Source organism: Gracilinanus agilis, chromosome 1 (genome assembly GCF_016433145.1).
Source record: "Gracilinanus agilis isolate LMUSP501 chromosome 1, AgileGrace, whole genome shotgun sequence".
Classification (NCBI taxonomy): domain Eukaryota; kingdom Metazoa; phylum Chordata; class Mammalia; order Didelphimorphia; family Didelphidae; genus Gracilinanus; species Gracilinanus agilis.
The window spans coordinates 537,613,655-537,629,986 of record NC_058130.1 but is presented as its reverse complement, the minus strand read 5'-3'; the positions used below and the strand labels follow the sequence as shown (position 1 = coordinate 537,629,986).

The 16,332-nt window shown below is 35.8% G+C and overlaps 1 protein-coding gene across 2 annotated transcripts in view; it reads right to left on the bottom strand.

Moving 5' to 3' along the window:
* The window catches only part of SS18 (SS18 subunit of BAF chromatin remodeling complex), a 99,506-nt gene that overhangs the window by 76,083 nt on the left and 7,091 nt on the right, over positions 1-16,332 (bottom strand). For both annotated transcript variants that reach the window (XM_044666509.1, XM_044666515.1), the window contains exons 2-3: positions 14,921-14,997; positions 6,368-6,452 (exon numbers count right to left, since the gene is read on the bottom strand). In XM_044666509.1, the coding sequence (XP_044522444.1) occupies positions 6,368-6,452; positions 14,921-14,997 (162 nt within the window). The remainder of the gene's footprint in view (positions 1-6,367; positions 6,453-14,920; positions 14,998-16,332) is intronic.

Genomic DNA, 16,332 nt, shown 5'->3' with positions numbered 1-16,332 from the left:
AACAGATTCCATGAATAAGGAGGTAATGGTCCCCGGCATACTCTACCATCCTAGGACATTATCTATATTCAGTTCATCAAACCACAATTTAAACAGGACAATAAGTACAGTGTCAGAAAACAACCAGGACAATGAAAGGCCTTACATCCATGCCGTATAAAATATGAAAATGAAATTTTTAGCTTGAAGAAGAGAACATTCAAAGGATATAATACTTGTCTCCAAGCATTTAAAGGGCTATCTGCAGGAATTAGAGAAGGGATTAGACTTTTTCTCTTTAGTCACAGAAGGCAAAACAAAGAAGAATGTTTGACAGTTTCAAAGAGGCAAATTTAGTTAAACCCAATATTTGGAAAAAAATTTCTAACAATTAGAACTGGAAATGATCAGACATTAAGATGGCTATGGAAAAAGAAACTATATCCACTCAATATCCCCACACCACTAAACCACACAACTCAAGACAAGTGGTCTAGGCCCAACTCCTAGGGCTACTGGCAGTTAAAGAGTCAGACTTGTAGGGGCAAAAGTAAAAGTATAAGTGAAAGGCTTCCAGAAAGAAAAAAAGAGCCAAGAAAAGAAATCCCCCAGGGATAAAGATGAAAGTGAAAGCCTTGGGAAGGAGAGAAACTCTCATGAAAATATCCTGAGCAGAAAGAAATCCAGAGATCAAAGTGAATGATTTCCCCCACGGAAAGAAAAAAAAATGTTTAAAAGCCTCTGAGCAAAAAGGAAAAAAGAGGGGGAAGGTCACTGCAAGAGAAAAAGGACTCAACAGAGAAACAAAAAAAAAAAAAAAAATTTCTTCCTACCCTCCATGGCCCAAGGAAAAGATCCTAACCAAGTCCTCCTACCATAGAAGAGTCTATAATGAAAAATTATAGAAAAGGCCTTTTTTCTCTCTTATCTCTAAGGAAAGCAGCTCCAACACAAGAATAGAACTTTAGTGATCTCAGGTCAAAAGAAAGAACCCTAACTCACAATGTGATCCCAGGAAAGAGGGGAAAGCAACTAAAAGGACCCTCACAGCAGAGGCCTCAACACTAAAAAAGAATAAACAAAAAATAATGGATTGTTATAAAACCAGCAACAATCAAGACACAAAAACCTGAAAGGAATGACCCCAAAACAGCAGTCTGCCCACAATAATAATTATAGTTCCTAGAATAATGTAAGAATTTTTTAAGTAAATTTAAAATTACATTATCCTAAAAATGCAGTCTATAGAAATGAATTGCAGAGGCTGTGCCACATCAAGTAGAGTGTAGTAGTAAGTTCCAACTGCCTTGTCATCCAGTGCCTATTTCCAGGTCACAGACCAAGAGAGAATAAAGGAGATGTGCACCCTCAGGTGGCACTGAAGTAAGGAGCCATCCAAGACACCGGGTAGGGTGCCTAGAAAGAAACAAGTTCAGAAGTGAGTAGAAGACAGACTCCAGGAGCAAAACAGGTCTTCATTTCAGCTTCTAATAGTGTGAAGTCTACAGAGGAATGACCAAGGCAAGCATCCCAAAGCAGAAGGGAGCCTAAAGACCATTACTCTGAACCAGCAGAGCTTTCCAGGTGGCTGAAAGAGTCTGAGTCCAGTATCCCCTATTCTTGCTCAGACTCGAAACCAGGTCAAGAATATGCAGAGGTAAAAAAAGAAGGGCAGCAATCAGACCTTGCCCTGGATCAGACCACTTTGGGGGATCTGTTTACAGGTCCCCAAACTGAGATGTAGAAGATATCCCAGAGAGGCTAGAATAATACTATACTCAACATCCAAAGAAAACAACAACAGGACCATTCTGGATCTTCTCTCCAGAAGTGTGCAGAGTATAGCCATAAAAGCAAGTCTATAAAGTAAGGAGAAAAATTGTAAGAATGAGCAAACACAAAAGAATACAACCATAAAAAGCTATAACTGACAGCGATATAGGAAACACAAATCCAAAAGAAAAAAATTACTCCAAATATCTACAAGCCGCAAAAGAAAACAGATCCAGTACACTCAATTCAATTCCTGAAAGAGATGAAGAATTTTTAAAAAAGAATGTAAAATATTTGTTATAAATGAAACGAAAGCATTTGAGAGGAAAAAAAAAGGTTATGGAAGAAAAAAATTGGAAAAGAAATTGACAGCTTGGTACAAGAGGTTCCAACCTCAGCCAAAGCAACAAACTCCCTAAAATTAGAATGGATCTTACAGAAGCCAGTGACTCCATAGGGCAACAAGATATATTAAAACAAAGTCAGAAACCTGAAAAAAAAAATAACCTATCTCATAGCAAAAACAACCTGAAAAACAGATGAAGGAAAAAAATTTAAGAATCTTTGGACTACCTAAATACAATAAGCAAAAAAGGGCCTAAATATCATATTTCAAGAAACTTAAAAAAAAAAAAACTGCCCAGATTTTCTCGAATCAGAGGTCGAAGGGGAAAAAGAAAGAATTCATTAGTCATCTCCTATAAGATACTAAAATGGAAACTTTCATGAACATTAAAGCCAAAATGCAGAGCTTGCAGGTCAAAAAAAAAATACTGTAAGCAGCTAGAATTAAAGAATTCAAGCATCAAAAAACTACCATCAGGATGACAAATGATTTAGCAGTCATCACCATACAGGAGCCATTGGCCAGTCATAAAGCAATAACAAGAAATAGGTGGCAGATGGATAGCCTATATGTTGCCCTAGTAGCCAGGAAATGTTAAAGATAACTAAAAAGGTCCCTCAGGATAGACTCTCCCTTATATCACCTCTAACAAAAGAAAGAGAATTTATTGAAGGAAATGGACAAGAGTCTCTCAGGATGAAAAGATAATGATGTGTCTTACATATTGCCATTAGAAAGAGCACCCCATGGCAAAAATTTGGAAAAGGGGGGGGGGGGGAGATGTCCATCAATTGGGAATGGCTGAACAAATTGTGATATCTGATGGTGATGGAATACTCTTGTACTGAAAGTTATAATGAACTGGAGGAATTCCATGTGTTATAGATAAATTAATAAAGTAGGGTGTAAATGTGAACTGGAAAGACCTCCAGGAATTGATGCAGAGCGAAAGGAGCAGAACCAGGAGAACATTTTACACAGAGACTGATACACTGTGGCACAATCAAATGTAAGGGACTTCTGTACTAGCAGCAATGCAATGACCCAGAACAATTCTGAGGGACTCAAGAGAAAGAACACTATCCACATCCAGAGAAAGAACTGTGGGAGTAGAAACCCGGAAGAAAAACATATGATTGAACACATGGTTCAATGGGGATATAATGGGAGATGTTGACTTTAAATGATCACTCTATTGTAAATTAATAATATGGAAATAGGTTTGGAACAATGACACATGTAAAACCCAGTGAATTGCTTGTCAGCACCAGGAGGGGGAAGGGGAAAAAATATGAATCATGGAACCGTGGAAAAATATTTTAATGTAATTAATTAATTAAATTTTTTTAGAGAAGTACCCCACAATAATGTAAGATTACAAATTAACATCCAAATACTTCAAGCATTATATTTTTATAAGAATTTATTAACAATAACTTGAAGAAAAGGATAGTGATAGCCTGAGCAAAGAGGAGGACCCCAGATTGGGGGTCGAGGGAGCAAGGAAGAGCCCGAAGGAAGAAGCGTGCAACTGTGGGGACGAAAGAGGAAAGAGATGCTGGGTAATGTAGTTCAAAGATACAAAATTCCAATTACACAGTAATAAAATAAGATTAACATTGGACAGAGTATCAGACCTGGATTCAGGAAGACTCCTCTTACAAGAGTTCAAATTCTGCCTCAGACACTTCTCAGTTGTGTGACTGGGCACGTCACTTTGCCTTGTTTGCCTCAGTATTCTTTTTTTTTTAAACATTTATTAATATTTATATTTTAGAAAAGTTAACATTGTTACATGATTTATGTTCTTACTTTCCCCTTCACCACCCGACCTTCCCCCTCCCCTGGCTGATATGCATTTCCACTGGTTTTAACATGTGTCATTAATCAAGACCCATTTCCAAATTGTTGATAGTTGCATTGGTGTGGTACTTTCGATATCCAATCATGTCCTCATCAACCCATGTATTCAAGCAGTTGATTTTCTTCTGTTTCCTCTCCTGCAGTCCTTCCTCTGAATGTGGGTAGCGTTCTTTTCCATAAATCCCTCAGAATTGTCCTGGGTCATTGCACTGTTGCTAGTACAGAAGTCCATTACATTCTATTTTACCACAGTATATCAGTCTCTGTGTACAGTGCTCTTCTGGCTCTGCTCCTTTCACTCTGCATCAATTCCTGGAGGTCTTTCCAATTCACATGGAATTCCTCCAGTTCATTATTCCTTTGAGCACAATAGTATTCCATCACCAGCATATACCACAATTTGTTCAGCCATTCCCCAATTGAAGGGCATACTTTTCCAGTTTTTTGCCACCACAAAAAGCACAGCTTTAAATATTTTCCTGCAAGTCTGTTTATCTATGATCTCTTTGGGGTACAATCCCAACAATGGTATGGCTGGATCAAAGGGCAGGCATTCTTTTATAGCCCTTTGAGCATAGATCCAAATTGCCATCCAGAATGGTTAGATCAGTTCACAGCTCCACCAGCAATGCATTAATGTCCCAATTTTGCCACATCCCCTCCAACATTCATTACTCTCCCCTTCTTTCATTTTAGCCATTCTGTCAGGTATGAGGTGATACCTCAGAGTTGTTTTGATTTGCATTTCTCTAATTATTAGAGATTTAGAACACTTTCTCATGTGCTTTTGATTTCTTTACCTGAAAATTGCCTATTCATGTCTCTTGCCCATTTATCAATTGGTGAATAGCTTGATTTTTTTATACAATTGATTTAACTCCTTATATATTTGAGTATTTAGACCCCTGTCAGAGTTTTTTGTTATAAAGATTTTTTCCCAGTTTGTTGTTTCCCTTCTGATCTTGGCTACATTGTTTTGATTTGTACAAAAGCTTTTTAGTTTTATATAATCAAAATAATTTATTTTACATTTTGTAATTTTCTCTAACTCTTGCTTGGTTTTAAAATCTTTCTTTTAAAATCTTTCCTTTCCCAGAGATCTGACAAGTATACTATTCTGTGTTCTTAACTTATTTATAGTTTCCCTCTTTATATTCAAGTCATTCACCCATTCTGAATTTACCTTGGTGTAGGGTGTGAGATGCTTATCTAAGCCTAATCTCTCTCATATTGTTTTCCAAATTTCCCAACAGTTTTTTTCAAAGAGTGGATTTTTGTCCCAAAAATTGGGCTCTTTGGGTGCCTCAGTATTCTTATCTATTAAAATGAGCTAGGAAGGAAATGGCAAACCACTCTAGAATCTTTGCCAAGAAAATCTCAAATATGACCATGAAAAGTTGGACACAACTAAAAAATGGCTGGACAACAATAAACATTTTAAAGGTTTGCAAAGCACTTTACATTTTTTTTTTACCTGCCTTAGGATCAATACTGTGTATTGGTTCTAAGAAGAATTGTAATGGCTAGGCAAAGTGGGTTAAGTGACTTGCCAAGGGTCACACAGCTAAAAAGTGTCAAGAGGCCAAATTTGAACCTAGGACCTCCCAACTCTAGGCCTGGCTCTCAATCTACTAAGCCACCCAGCTACCCCTACATTTTACAGAAAAGTAAACTTGAGTCTGCCAGAGATTAAGAGATTTGCCCAGTCTTACAGCCAGTAAGTATTTGAGGCAGGATTCAAACTCAAATCTTCCTGACTTCCAAGACCAACACTTATAACACAAATGAATAAAGTCGCCAATGAGGAAGAAAAATGGTCTATAATCTACCATATGAGCAGGTTTTTAAAATATCAGAACAACATTCTGCAAAGCATTACAAAAAAAATGCTTTTTAAAAGCAGGCTTAGATTGATCCAAACCTACAAAATTCCAGTAATTCTTCAAAGATAGCAAAAACAATTATTGTTTCTAAGTTTCAGTTTTCTCTGATTAGAGTTTAATTAAAGTGTTACAGTATCAACCCTCCTTTAACCTCTTTGAGTTAATTTATCTGTCAAATAGATCTCTATAGAAATTTGAATGAGAACTGTTCAATTCTTAAAAGTTCACAGTAGTTTTTCAACTAAAGATATGCAAAATTCAAGAGTTTCCCAGTTAAAGAAATGTTATATGTTAAATGTTAAATAGAAGAAAAAAGGAGGTTGGGAAATGATAAAGAAAAAGGAAATATTCAAATGGATTACCTATTTATCCACTAAATCTGGCCACTAACCAAAATAAGATTTCCAATTTAGATGGAAAGATAAATCCATTTAATATGCTGATTCATTTATAATTTATTTTTTAGAAGGAAAACAAAACCATTTATGAATAGGGCCTAATTTAAACCAGGGAAGGTACTTACTGCTGGTAAAAGAGACTGCATATTTTGATTGGAGTCTGCTATCGTAGCAAGGTAAACCAAATTTGTATGTAACATCTGTTGATACCTATTAAAAAATAAACCAAATACCAAAATTAAAAACTGAAATTCTTTTCCATTTACTTAGGTATTTGAACAATGTATTTTAATCAAGTCTAGAATTCTAGATGAAAGTCATTAATTAAGAATATCAAAAAAAAGCTATGGAATCCCCAAATGGTTTTTTCAAACTTTTATGCAAAATCTGAAAAATATCTTATCTATGCCTATTTCACTGCAATGACTGATTTCCATAGGAACCTAGAAAAGGACTACAGTGAAAGTTAAGTATCATTTTACCCTATCATTTTCAGATCACAAAGGAGTCTGAAATATAAATATAAACTCAAGGTTTTGCTACAATGCAAGAAAGTAGAAAAACTGTATAATCTCTTCTTAAGAATGAAGAAACAACAAAGATCTATTTAGGCCCTTGTAATCAGCAAATCCATTGGGTCTTAGCAGACACAATAAATTGGAATCACTCTTGGTCTATTCTTATTCCAGTAGACATATAGTATCAACATAAAAAGATAAAACTTATGTATACTAAAAAGTATTAAAAAAATTTTAAAGCTCACTACAATCATTATCCCTACATTTTCATTTAGGTCATTGATAGTATACATTTGGTTAGTCCCTCACAAAAGATATGAAAGTGAATCCAGGGCTAGCCCAACTTAGGTATACTTCAAATTAAGAATTCATTACTAAGCAAACTAAAATGCCTACTGAAAAAAAATTCCTAATAAGTCAAAACAAATCCTTTAAATTCAGTTTCAGTATGCTTCCCAATATAAAAGTTGCACTAAAAAAATGCTTTCCAAAAACAGGAGTGGAAAAGTGAATCTAAATTCTGTCACAACTTGTTCCTTTCAGGGGTCTGTTTCACTACATTCATGTCCTTTCTTCTCTCCTAAAGAAAAAATATATTTCCCCTCTTCTATACTGGTTATTATATAAAAAGTTACACCACAACTAATTTACAACCTTGTGTTCTTCTTCATATAGAATATTAGATAATAGTATTGGATTGTAAAATACTATTATATGGACAAACAGGAGAAGGAAAAAAAATTGTGGAATCATAAGTCCAGAGTTTTAAGAAACCACAGAAACAATCTAGTCTAATTCACTCAATTTTATGGATGAGAAAAATGGAGCTGACTGATGATGCTGATGGTCACAGAAGTAACCATCAGAAGCAGTATATGAACCCAAGTCTTTTGATGCCAGAGCCCAAGCAACTGTACTCATAACACTCTTCATATGCTGAGAGCAATTAACTTTATTAAAAGTCAAGCACCATGGGGCAGCTGGGTAGCTCAGTGGAGTGAGAGTCAGGCCTAGAGACAGGAGGTCCTAGGTTCAAATCCGGCCTCAGACACTTCCCAGCTGCTGTGTGACCCTAGGCAAGTCACTTGACCCCCATTGCCTACCCTTACCACTCTTCTGCCTTGGAGCCAATACACAGTACTGACTCTAAGATGGAAGGTAGGGGTTTAAAAAAAAAATAGCTTCCTATTAGTATCAAGTGCTTTCCTATTCCTCCTCCACTTTACTATATTCTTTACACAACTGCCAAAATAATTTTCTTTAGGCACAAGCCTAACCATGACATTCTTCTGTTTTAAAAAAATGAAAGAAAAGAAAAGAAAGGGAAGAAAAGTAGTTACCTATATATTAGGAAAATCTAAAAATTTTTTTAAAGTGGCACGTGAATTGAATATTACAGCATTATAAAAAAATGATGATTATTTAGACTTCTGTAAAAGGTAATTCTTTATTCTCTTTGTCTATTTTGAGTTAATACTTGGTTAACAATAACTTAAGTACCCCTATTTAGTACCTCACCAGTTACTAAGTAAGAGTGTTTGCCAAGTCATTTGCTAAAGTGGGTAACAACTCAATCAGTCAGGAAATTGTGAAACCTTTTGATAAGATTTATACCTCCAGAGAATGAGAAGTAGATGGCAAGACACTGCCCCCCTGGGCAGTGCTAGACAATTTGAAAGCTGTGATTGGCCCCTGTAAAGAGGGGAAGGGACAAGAAGTCAATATAAAAGCCCTGAGTTTCTGGGGTTAGAGGTTGCCTTCAGCTCGAACTACCTCTTGTAGGGAACTTGGGTGAGCGAATAGCTGGCTTTCCTTTCCTGACTTCTGGAAAGAGATTAATTCCGGTCGAGGTCAAGGGTTAACAAGTCATGCCAGGCTGAGTCGAACACCAGAGCAATATTTAGTGTGATAGGCTAAATATCTTCTTATCTTCTCTATCCTCTTTTTGTATTTCTCAACTTTCACTCTCTCGACCTATTTTGTAAATAAAAACTACTTAAAGTTATTTTGACATGAGCTATAATATTTTAAATCAGTGACCACCATACTATTTATAATTTTCATATATTTTAGTCAAACCCTTAATTTTAATTCCTTACACTTCTGAGATGCATTAACTAATAAAACTAAAGCAGAGCCAGAAAAACAAAATGTGGAATGATTAAAATATATAAAACAAGGACACAACAAAAAAGCAAAATTTAACAATGAAATTAAAATTATTTTGACTTAGGACAAGAAATGAAGGAAAAGAAGAAATGAAAAAATGAACCTCCTCCTTTATACAGGAAGAGGATTCCAAGTGTAAAACAGCACATGCTAACACAGCATGTGTGTGTTTTTTTGTGTGTATACATATATATCACCTGATTCAAGTGATATGCTGGTTAGTTTTGCCGATGTTTTTTCTCCTTTTTCTATTCTTTGTTATGAAATGACTTGCAAATTGGGGAAGAGGGGTATATTCAGAAATGAAAGTGTATAAAAAATGATATAACTAAAAAATTTTAAACCAAAATGTGTATTGTTGAGAATTTTTGAAATATTAAATCACTAATGAAGTAATAGTTTTTAAAACTGTACTTGAATACTGCATGAATGTGAAAGAATTCATTCTAAATTAAGAAATCACTGGGAATTGAAAAAATCATGGTTTTTTTTCCCTGCCTCATGTCAATCAGGCAGGAAGGTGAAGGAGGAATTAAAAATCCATTAACTAATATTTTAAGTTTCTCACATAGCACTAACACAAAGTCTATTTAATTTTTTTTTAATAAAATTTGCATCTACTGTTAACTTCTAAAAATGAGCTTTTCACTGTCCTGTGTATGTGATACTCACCTGTAATGCCTCAGAAGTACTATAAAACTCAAGTAAAGAATCCCTGCTGGGTACATACAGATTTAGAAAACCACAGATTAATATTATCTACACTTTACTCTATATTTATTTTGTTAAACATTTCCCAATTACATTTTAATCTGGTTCCCTAGGCACTCAGGCAACAAGCTTGACACTTGGAAGCAAACTAAAGATAAGTATCACAAAGAGGACAATGAAAGGGTGTATGATGACTGGAAGCTGGTTACTAGATATAATCAGAAGGTACTAAGAAGAATAACAGAAGGTGCCTTCAAGGGATTATGTGGCAGGAAGATGGGTTGGGGGCATTTGATGGAGTAAGGGCCATAGTGCTACACAAGTATCCCTGGCAGTCTTGCAGCGTCAGATTAAATCAAGAAACATCTCCAACACAATGAGTAGGCTTCCCACCCTCCTCTTCACAATTTATTGGGAGAGCAAGGACAAGAATCAAATGGGATAGGAATTAGAGATCTCCTGAATTAAGACTGAAGATCAAATTGAGAATTTAAAAATCTATATACCTACTTTGTTAAAAATAATTATATGCATCTATTGAAAGTAAATAATAGAGCCCGAGCTTCTTGTTTTAAAAAAGTAAAACATTAACTTATTGTACTAGAAACAACTCATATCCCAAAGATTTCATAAAAATCTACTACTTCAACTGACTTGGATAAGTAATTATCACTCAGTTTTCTAATGTAGCTACAAAATTAATTTAAAACTATTAAAGAGCTGCTTTCATTTTAAAAATAAACCTACATCTCTGAGTTGTGGGAAATATGCTATAGGTTTTATAAAGCAATACAAGTATGCATCTGACAACTTTTCTAATGATTTTTTTAAAATTTACATTGAAATAAAGTTTGCAATGAGAATATTTCAAATTTCACAACAGTCCTATTAAAAAACAAGATATGCTGTGGTTTCTAAAACCTGTAGTTTCCTGAAACTGGCAACTGCTGAATATAGGTAGATATAGAAGACCAAATATATCTATCACAGTAATAACAACACTGCCCTCTCAGGTAGATATGGGCAGAGATGTAGAAGAGCAGAGGAAATTCTTCAAAGTAGAAACATGTCAACACATGGCTGACTGCTTAGAAATAATTTTATGTTGCCACCATATTTAAGAGTTACAGCAAACAAGGGAAGTCTTCATACATCCACAGCCAAACATAAGATACAATAGTTTCTGGGGGAAGAAATATTAGAAGTGTTTGGTAACAATTTCCAATACCAATTTCTGTAATGTGAAAACCCTAAATGTGAATACCAATTTCTGTAATGTGAAAACCTTCTACACAGCAGTCTTCCATCAGGATTTTTCCTGAGTCAGGATGCTCACAAAATCATAGTATATTTGACCTAGAAGGGACCTTAAAGATTATCAACCCCAACCTATCTATTTTGAAGATTAAGAAAGCTGAGGCCTAAATAGAAAAAGACTTGGCTAAGGGCATTTAAGTAGTATAGCAGTACTAAGAAAAGAAATTAACTCATAGTCCAATGCTCTTCTCAAAAAGGAGAGCAACAAAAAAAAATCTGCCATTTTGTACATTACCAAAAGTTTGGATTGCAGTCTGGGAAATTTATATAGACTTAACAGTTTGATGATGTTTTTCATTTCTTGATTTTTCTCTCTTCATATTCTTTACCTCTCCCAAAACTAAGAAAGTATGCCAATCAATTAAACAAACATTTTTAAGTATCTACTATGTGCCAGGCATTGTGCTAAGTTTGATACAAATCAAACAATAAACAGGATAAATAGGAGTGAATTACCAGAGGGAAGACATTGGAATTAGGAGTTAGTAAAGTCTTCTTGTAGTAGGTGGGATTTTAGTTGGGATAAGGGAAGCCACAGAGGTCAGTTGTCAAGAGGTGAGGAAGAAAAGCCTCTCAGGTATTGGGGTCAGAGAAAATTCTTGTTCATAGGATAACCGGGAGAACAATGACTCTAAATTGAAGAGAACCACTTCAGGGAATAGCAGGAGACTGGAAAGGTAGGAGGGAGCTAAGTTATAAAGGGTTTTGAATGTCAAACAGAGCATTTTGTTGATCTGGAAGCAAAGGGAGATACTGGAATTGGTAGGGTGGGGAGAGGGGACATAACATAATGAAACCTGTATCTTGGGAACATTAATGGTTAAATAGAAGATGGATTAGAGTGGGAAGAGACTTGAGTCAGGTAGCTCCACCAGCAGGCTACTACACTAAACAAGGGGTGAGGTGATGAGGATCTGCACTAGAGTGGGGGCTAAAAAGGGTGTATTTGAGAGGTTACAAAGGTGAAATCAACAGGTCCTGGCAATAGCTTGGGTATGGGGAGATTAGAGATAGTGGGAAGTCCAGGATGAATCCTAAGTTTGAAGCCTGAAGGACTAGGATGGTGTTGCCCTCTATCATAATAGGGAAAGGTGTTGGGAATATATAGATGTTCAAGAAGGACAAGCACCTATGGCAGAGATGGTGAACCTTTTAGAGACCAAGTGCCCAAACTGCAACCCTCATGCCACCCCACCTCCACCTTACCTCAGACAGGGAAGGGAGAAAGCTCTCCCATTGGGCTGCTGGGCAGATGAGAGAAATGTCCTCAGGCTCACATGAAGAGGGGGAGGAGAGCAACCCCTCCAGCCCATGTGCCACAGGTTTGTCCAACACAGACCTATGGTGTGAAGGCTTGCCAAACCCTCCTCAGAGCTGCTTATCCACCTGTGGTGACCATCTGGCTCACCTCTAACCTGTGGCTCCAAGAAGCCATACATGCACAGTGGCCACACCACAGTAAACCACCTCAGGTTAAATCAGGTTTAAGGTAACGAAAAATAGACTACAAACTTCATGGGAGAGTTAGGGGTTTCTACTCCAAGTATGCAAAGATTTCTCCTGGTAGAACAGGTGGAAAAGAAGTCCACAAAGACAGCACTGTGGAACCCTTAAAACCTGATCAGACATCAAAAGATGCCAAGGTCATCCACTGTATCCCAGGCCATCATCACCAGTCATCCTGATTTTAACTTCATCACTGAACTTGGATGACTGGACCAGAGAATGAGGCTGACAACTTTGTGCAACTCTGCCTCTCTTAAATCCAATTCATGCACAAGTCAAGATATCACTCCATGAGGTCACTGGTCCTCTTTGAAAACAAAAGAAAAACAATACAGAAGATAAGAGGGGGAGACAGGGCTTGATGGAACAATATTAAGTTCTGTTTTAGACACATTAAGTGCAAGATGTCTACTGGATATCCAGTTCAAGATGTCTGAGAGGCAGCTAGAGATGCAAGACTGGAGGTCAGCAGAGAGACTGGGGCAAGAAAGATAGATTTAAGCATCATCAATATAAAGATAATAATTAAATCCAAGAGAGCTGATGAGAATGGAAGTGAAATAGTATAGATAAGAGTGAATAGGACAAAACCATGGGGGACAGACGGTTAGAAAATGTGGTCTGGAGGGGGATCCCAAAAAGGAGAAAGAGGAGTGGTCAGACAGGTAAGAAGTCTGTCCTGAAAGCCAAGACGAAGAGAGTAAAGGGTTGGAAAGTGATCAATAGTAACAAAAAGCTGCAGAGGTCAAGGAGAATGAAAATTGGAAAAAGGACATTGGATTTGGTAACTAAGTTGTTTGTTGTCACCATTTAATCATTTTTGAGTCCTGTTCAACTCTTTGTGATGCCATTTGGGATCTTCTTAGCAAAGATAATGGTGTGGTTTGCCATTTCCATCTCCAGCTCACTTTACAGATGAGGAAAATGAGGCAGTCAAGTGACTTGCCCAGGGTCACACAGCTATTAAGTGTCTAAGGCCAGATTTGAACTTATGAAGATGATCTTCCTGACTCCAGGCCTGGTACTCTAACCATCTAACTGCCCCCTAAGAGAGAGATCATTAGTAATTTTGGAGAGAACCGTTTCAATGGAATGATACGGGTGAAAACCAGACTGGATTAAGAAAAGAGAAAGAAAGTGGAGGCAACCATTGTAGTCAGCCTTCTTGAGAACTTTAGTTACAAAAGGAAAACGAAATATAGGATAATTAGTAACAATTATAGAACAGTCAAGTGAGAGTTTTTTCAGGATGGGGAGACATAGGCATGTTTGGAAATGAACCAGTAAAGAAAGAGAGCCTAAAAATAAAAGTGAAAAGTGTGGGGATGACAAAGAGAGCAATCTATTAGAGAAGAAAAGATGGAATGGGATTACTTGAACAGGGAGAAGGGTTAGACTTGATAAGTAGTAAGGTCATTTCATTATGTGAAAACAGAAAGTTAGCTTCAGCCCTGTGATTCTTTCCTACCTTATTTCTAAGTCATCTATCTCCTCTACAATAGTGTCCCTTCACAAACACAAAACCTTTCTTCTATCTAAAGCCTGGTTTTGAAGACAGATTACAGGTAACAAATGCCACTTAATTTTTCTAGATCATTGTTTTCTAAACTTACTCACTCTATAAAATAAATTCCTAAATTGGCTAAAACAGACTTGAATAGCTTATGGATTGAAGGTACAAGGACCCAATAATCAAATTGTTGAGTTTGGGAATTACGGGATCATAAATTTAGAATTAGAAAGGACCTTAAGAGATCACTTATTCTAGTGTTTTCACAAAATCTAGCAAAATCACAAAGGCAGGAATAGCTGGGATTCAAACCCATTTTCTCTGACTTCAAATCCAATAAAACTGTTTCTTTCCAATGGACCACACTACTTGATAGAACAGGCCAACTAGTGTTGTAAAAAAAAATATCTTACTATAAGAAAGCAAAAGAAAATCCAGAAGAGATAAGAAAAACAAGAGAAGTCCAAGGGCAGAAGAAGCCAGATATGTTAGGAACACCTGGCTTGTTATGGTACACCAACAAGCAGTTCCTGAAGCATATATCTGTCCTGATAAACAGGGAGAACAAGTATTCAATATTCCCTTTAAACATTTCAATTCCATTTATATTCTTCCTTGCAGATATTCAGTTATTATACAAATTTAGAGAAGATATTTAAATCATCACCTTAAAGGTATCTAGATAGTTTGATCCATATAAATGTCCTTCAGTCTAATATGTAATTATTTTATAAATTACCCATATTTCTTCAGCAATAGTTTGGGATGTAACAATTTCCCAACAAAGAGATCTAGTTTTTCTATGAATGATGTTATTTGCTGTGTCATTTTTTTGTATAGCAGAGTAGGAAGTCCTAAAAAATATTTAAGCCCATCAAACAGTACATTTCACTTTTTATAAAAATGAAAAAAATCAATACCAAAAAAAAGTTTCAGATCAATCTTACTGAGAGCATTCTGTAGTCTTTCCTTTATTCTGATAATCCATTATACATTGAATAAGATGGTTATTTTCATCCAACATCTGAAATAAAATTTGAAAAAGTTTGTCAAACTTAAAGCATTGTATAAAAACATCATAAGCTCAAAAACCTGCAATATTGATAAATGCTACTTTTTTTTTAAAGACTGACTGAGGACCCCATGATAAAATCCCAAAATAGCTATTGCACATTATCATAAAAGCATCATAATCAAAAGTAAAGGAAGAAACAGCAACATCTTAAAATTCAACAGTTTATGTAGCTTTTTAAAAATTAATTACCTATGTCTCTTTCTACATAAAATTATATATTTTGAGTTTTTAAATGAAAATATCCCCCTATGGAAATGGATTTTTTTAATACAAATAAAAATTGTTTTGGAATGGTCTTGAATTTCATAGGTATAGAAAGTTCTTCCTGAAAGGAACTTGCTCTACCAATGAAGATAGGTACCTTCTCTATAACTTACAATGATAGTTATCAAGGACACTGAGGAATAAAAGTGATTTGCCCAGAGTCATAGCATCCCAAAGGCCAGACTTAAACCCAGCACTTCCTAACTCAAGTCTAGCTCTCTATTCAGTATATCTCATACCACATCTCTTATAATACTGGTTGACATTTTTTTAGGTCAGTACTTTCAAAGTTTCTATAAGCATTTCACATGTAAAATCTCACTAGATCTTTATCATTAATCCTGGTGAACTAAAGGTGAAAGGGAATTCCAAAGCCTTTAAACAGAGCTCTGTCTCTATCTGAGCAAGCCATTTACTCTCTTGGTGAACCAACTCTTAAGTGTGTAACATGCAAAAAACAGTTTCAGATGTGCATTGGTAGAAACAATTTCTTCAATGAGAGTTCTCTATACCAATGTAATCACAGATCCAGATCAAAAGCAAAGCCACAAAACCACCCAATGAAGTGGAGACTACAGGTATTATTTTACCCACTTTACAGATAAAAATCAGAGTAGCTGAATGACTTGGTCATGGGGTCTCCAAGGTAGCAATTGTCAAAGGAGGCATTTGAACCAAAAATCTTCCTGACTCCAAGACCACAGCCTTTTCCACTACATCTAATTGCTATCAAAGATTTCTAAAACACATGATATAATCATCTATTTAGTTAACTTGGAGGAGTGGGGTTGCCCCTGGTAGAGTCTTCTTTTATTTGGGAAAGAAAAGTAGTTAAGTTTAAGTTATCACTGTTTCCTCTATTAGATCTAAATTAATTTTTTTAATTTACATTTTTCCTCTTAATTCTTTTAAATTTACATTTTTCAGTAATGTTTAATTCTTGAATGCCCATCAGTAATTATAGACTTGACAATAAAACAATAAACTATAAACCAAGAAACTATAAATAAAACAAACACA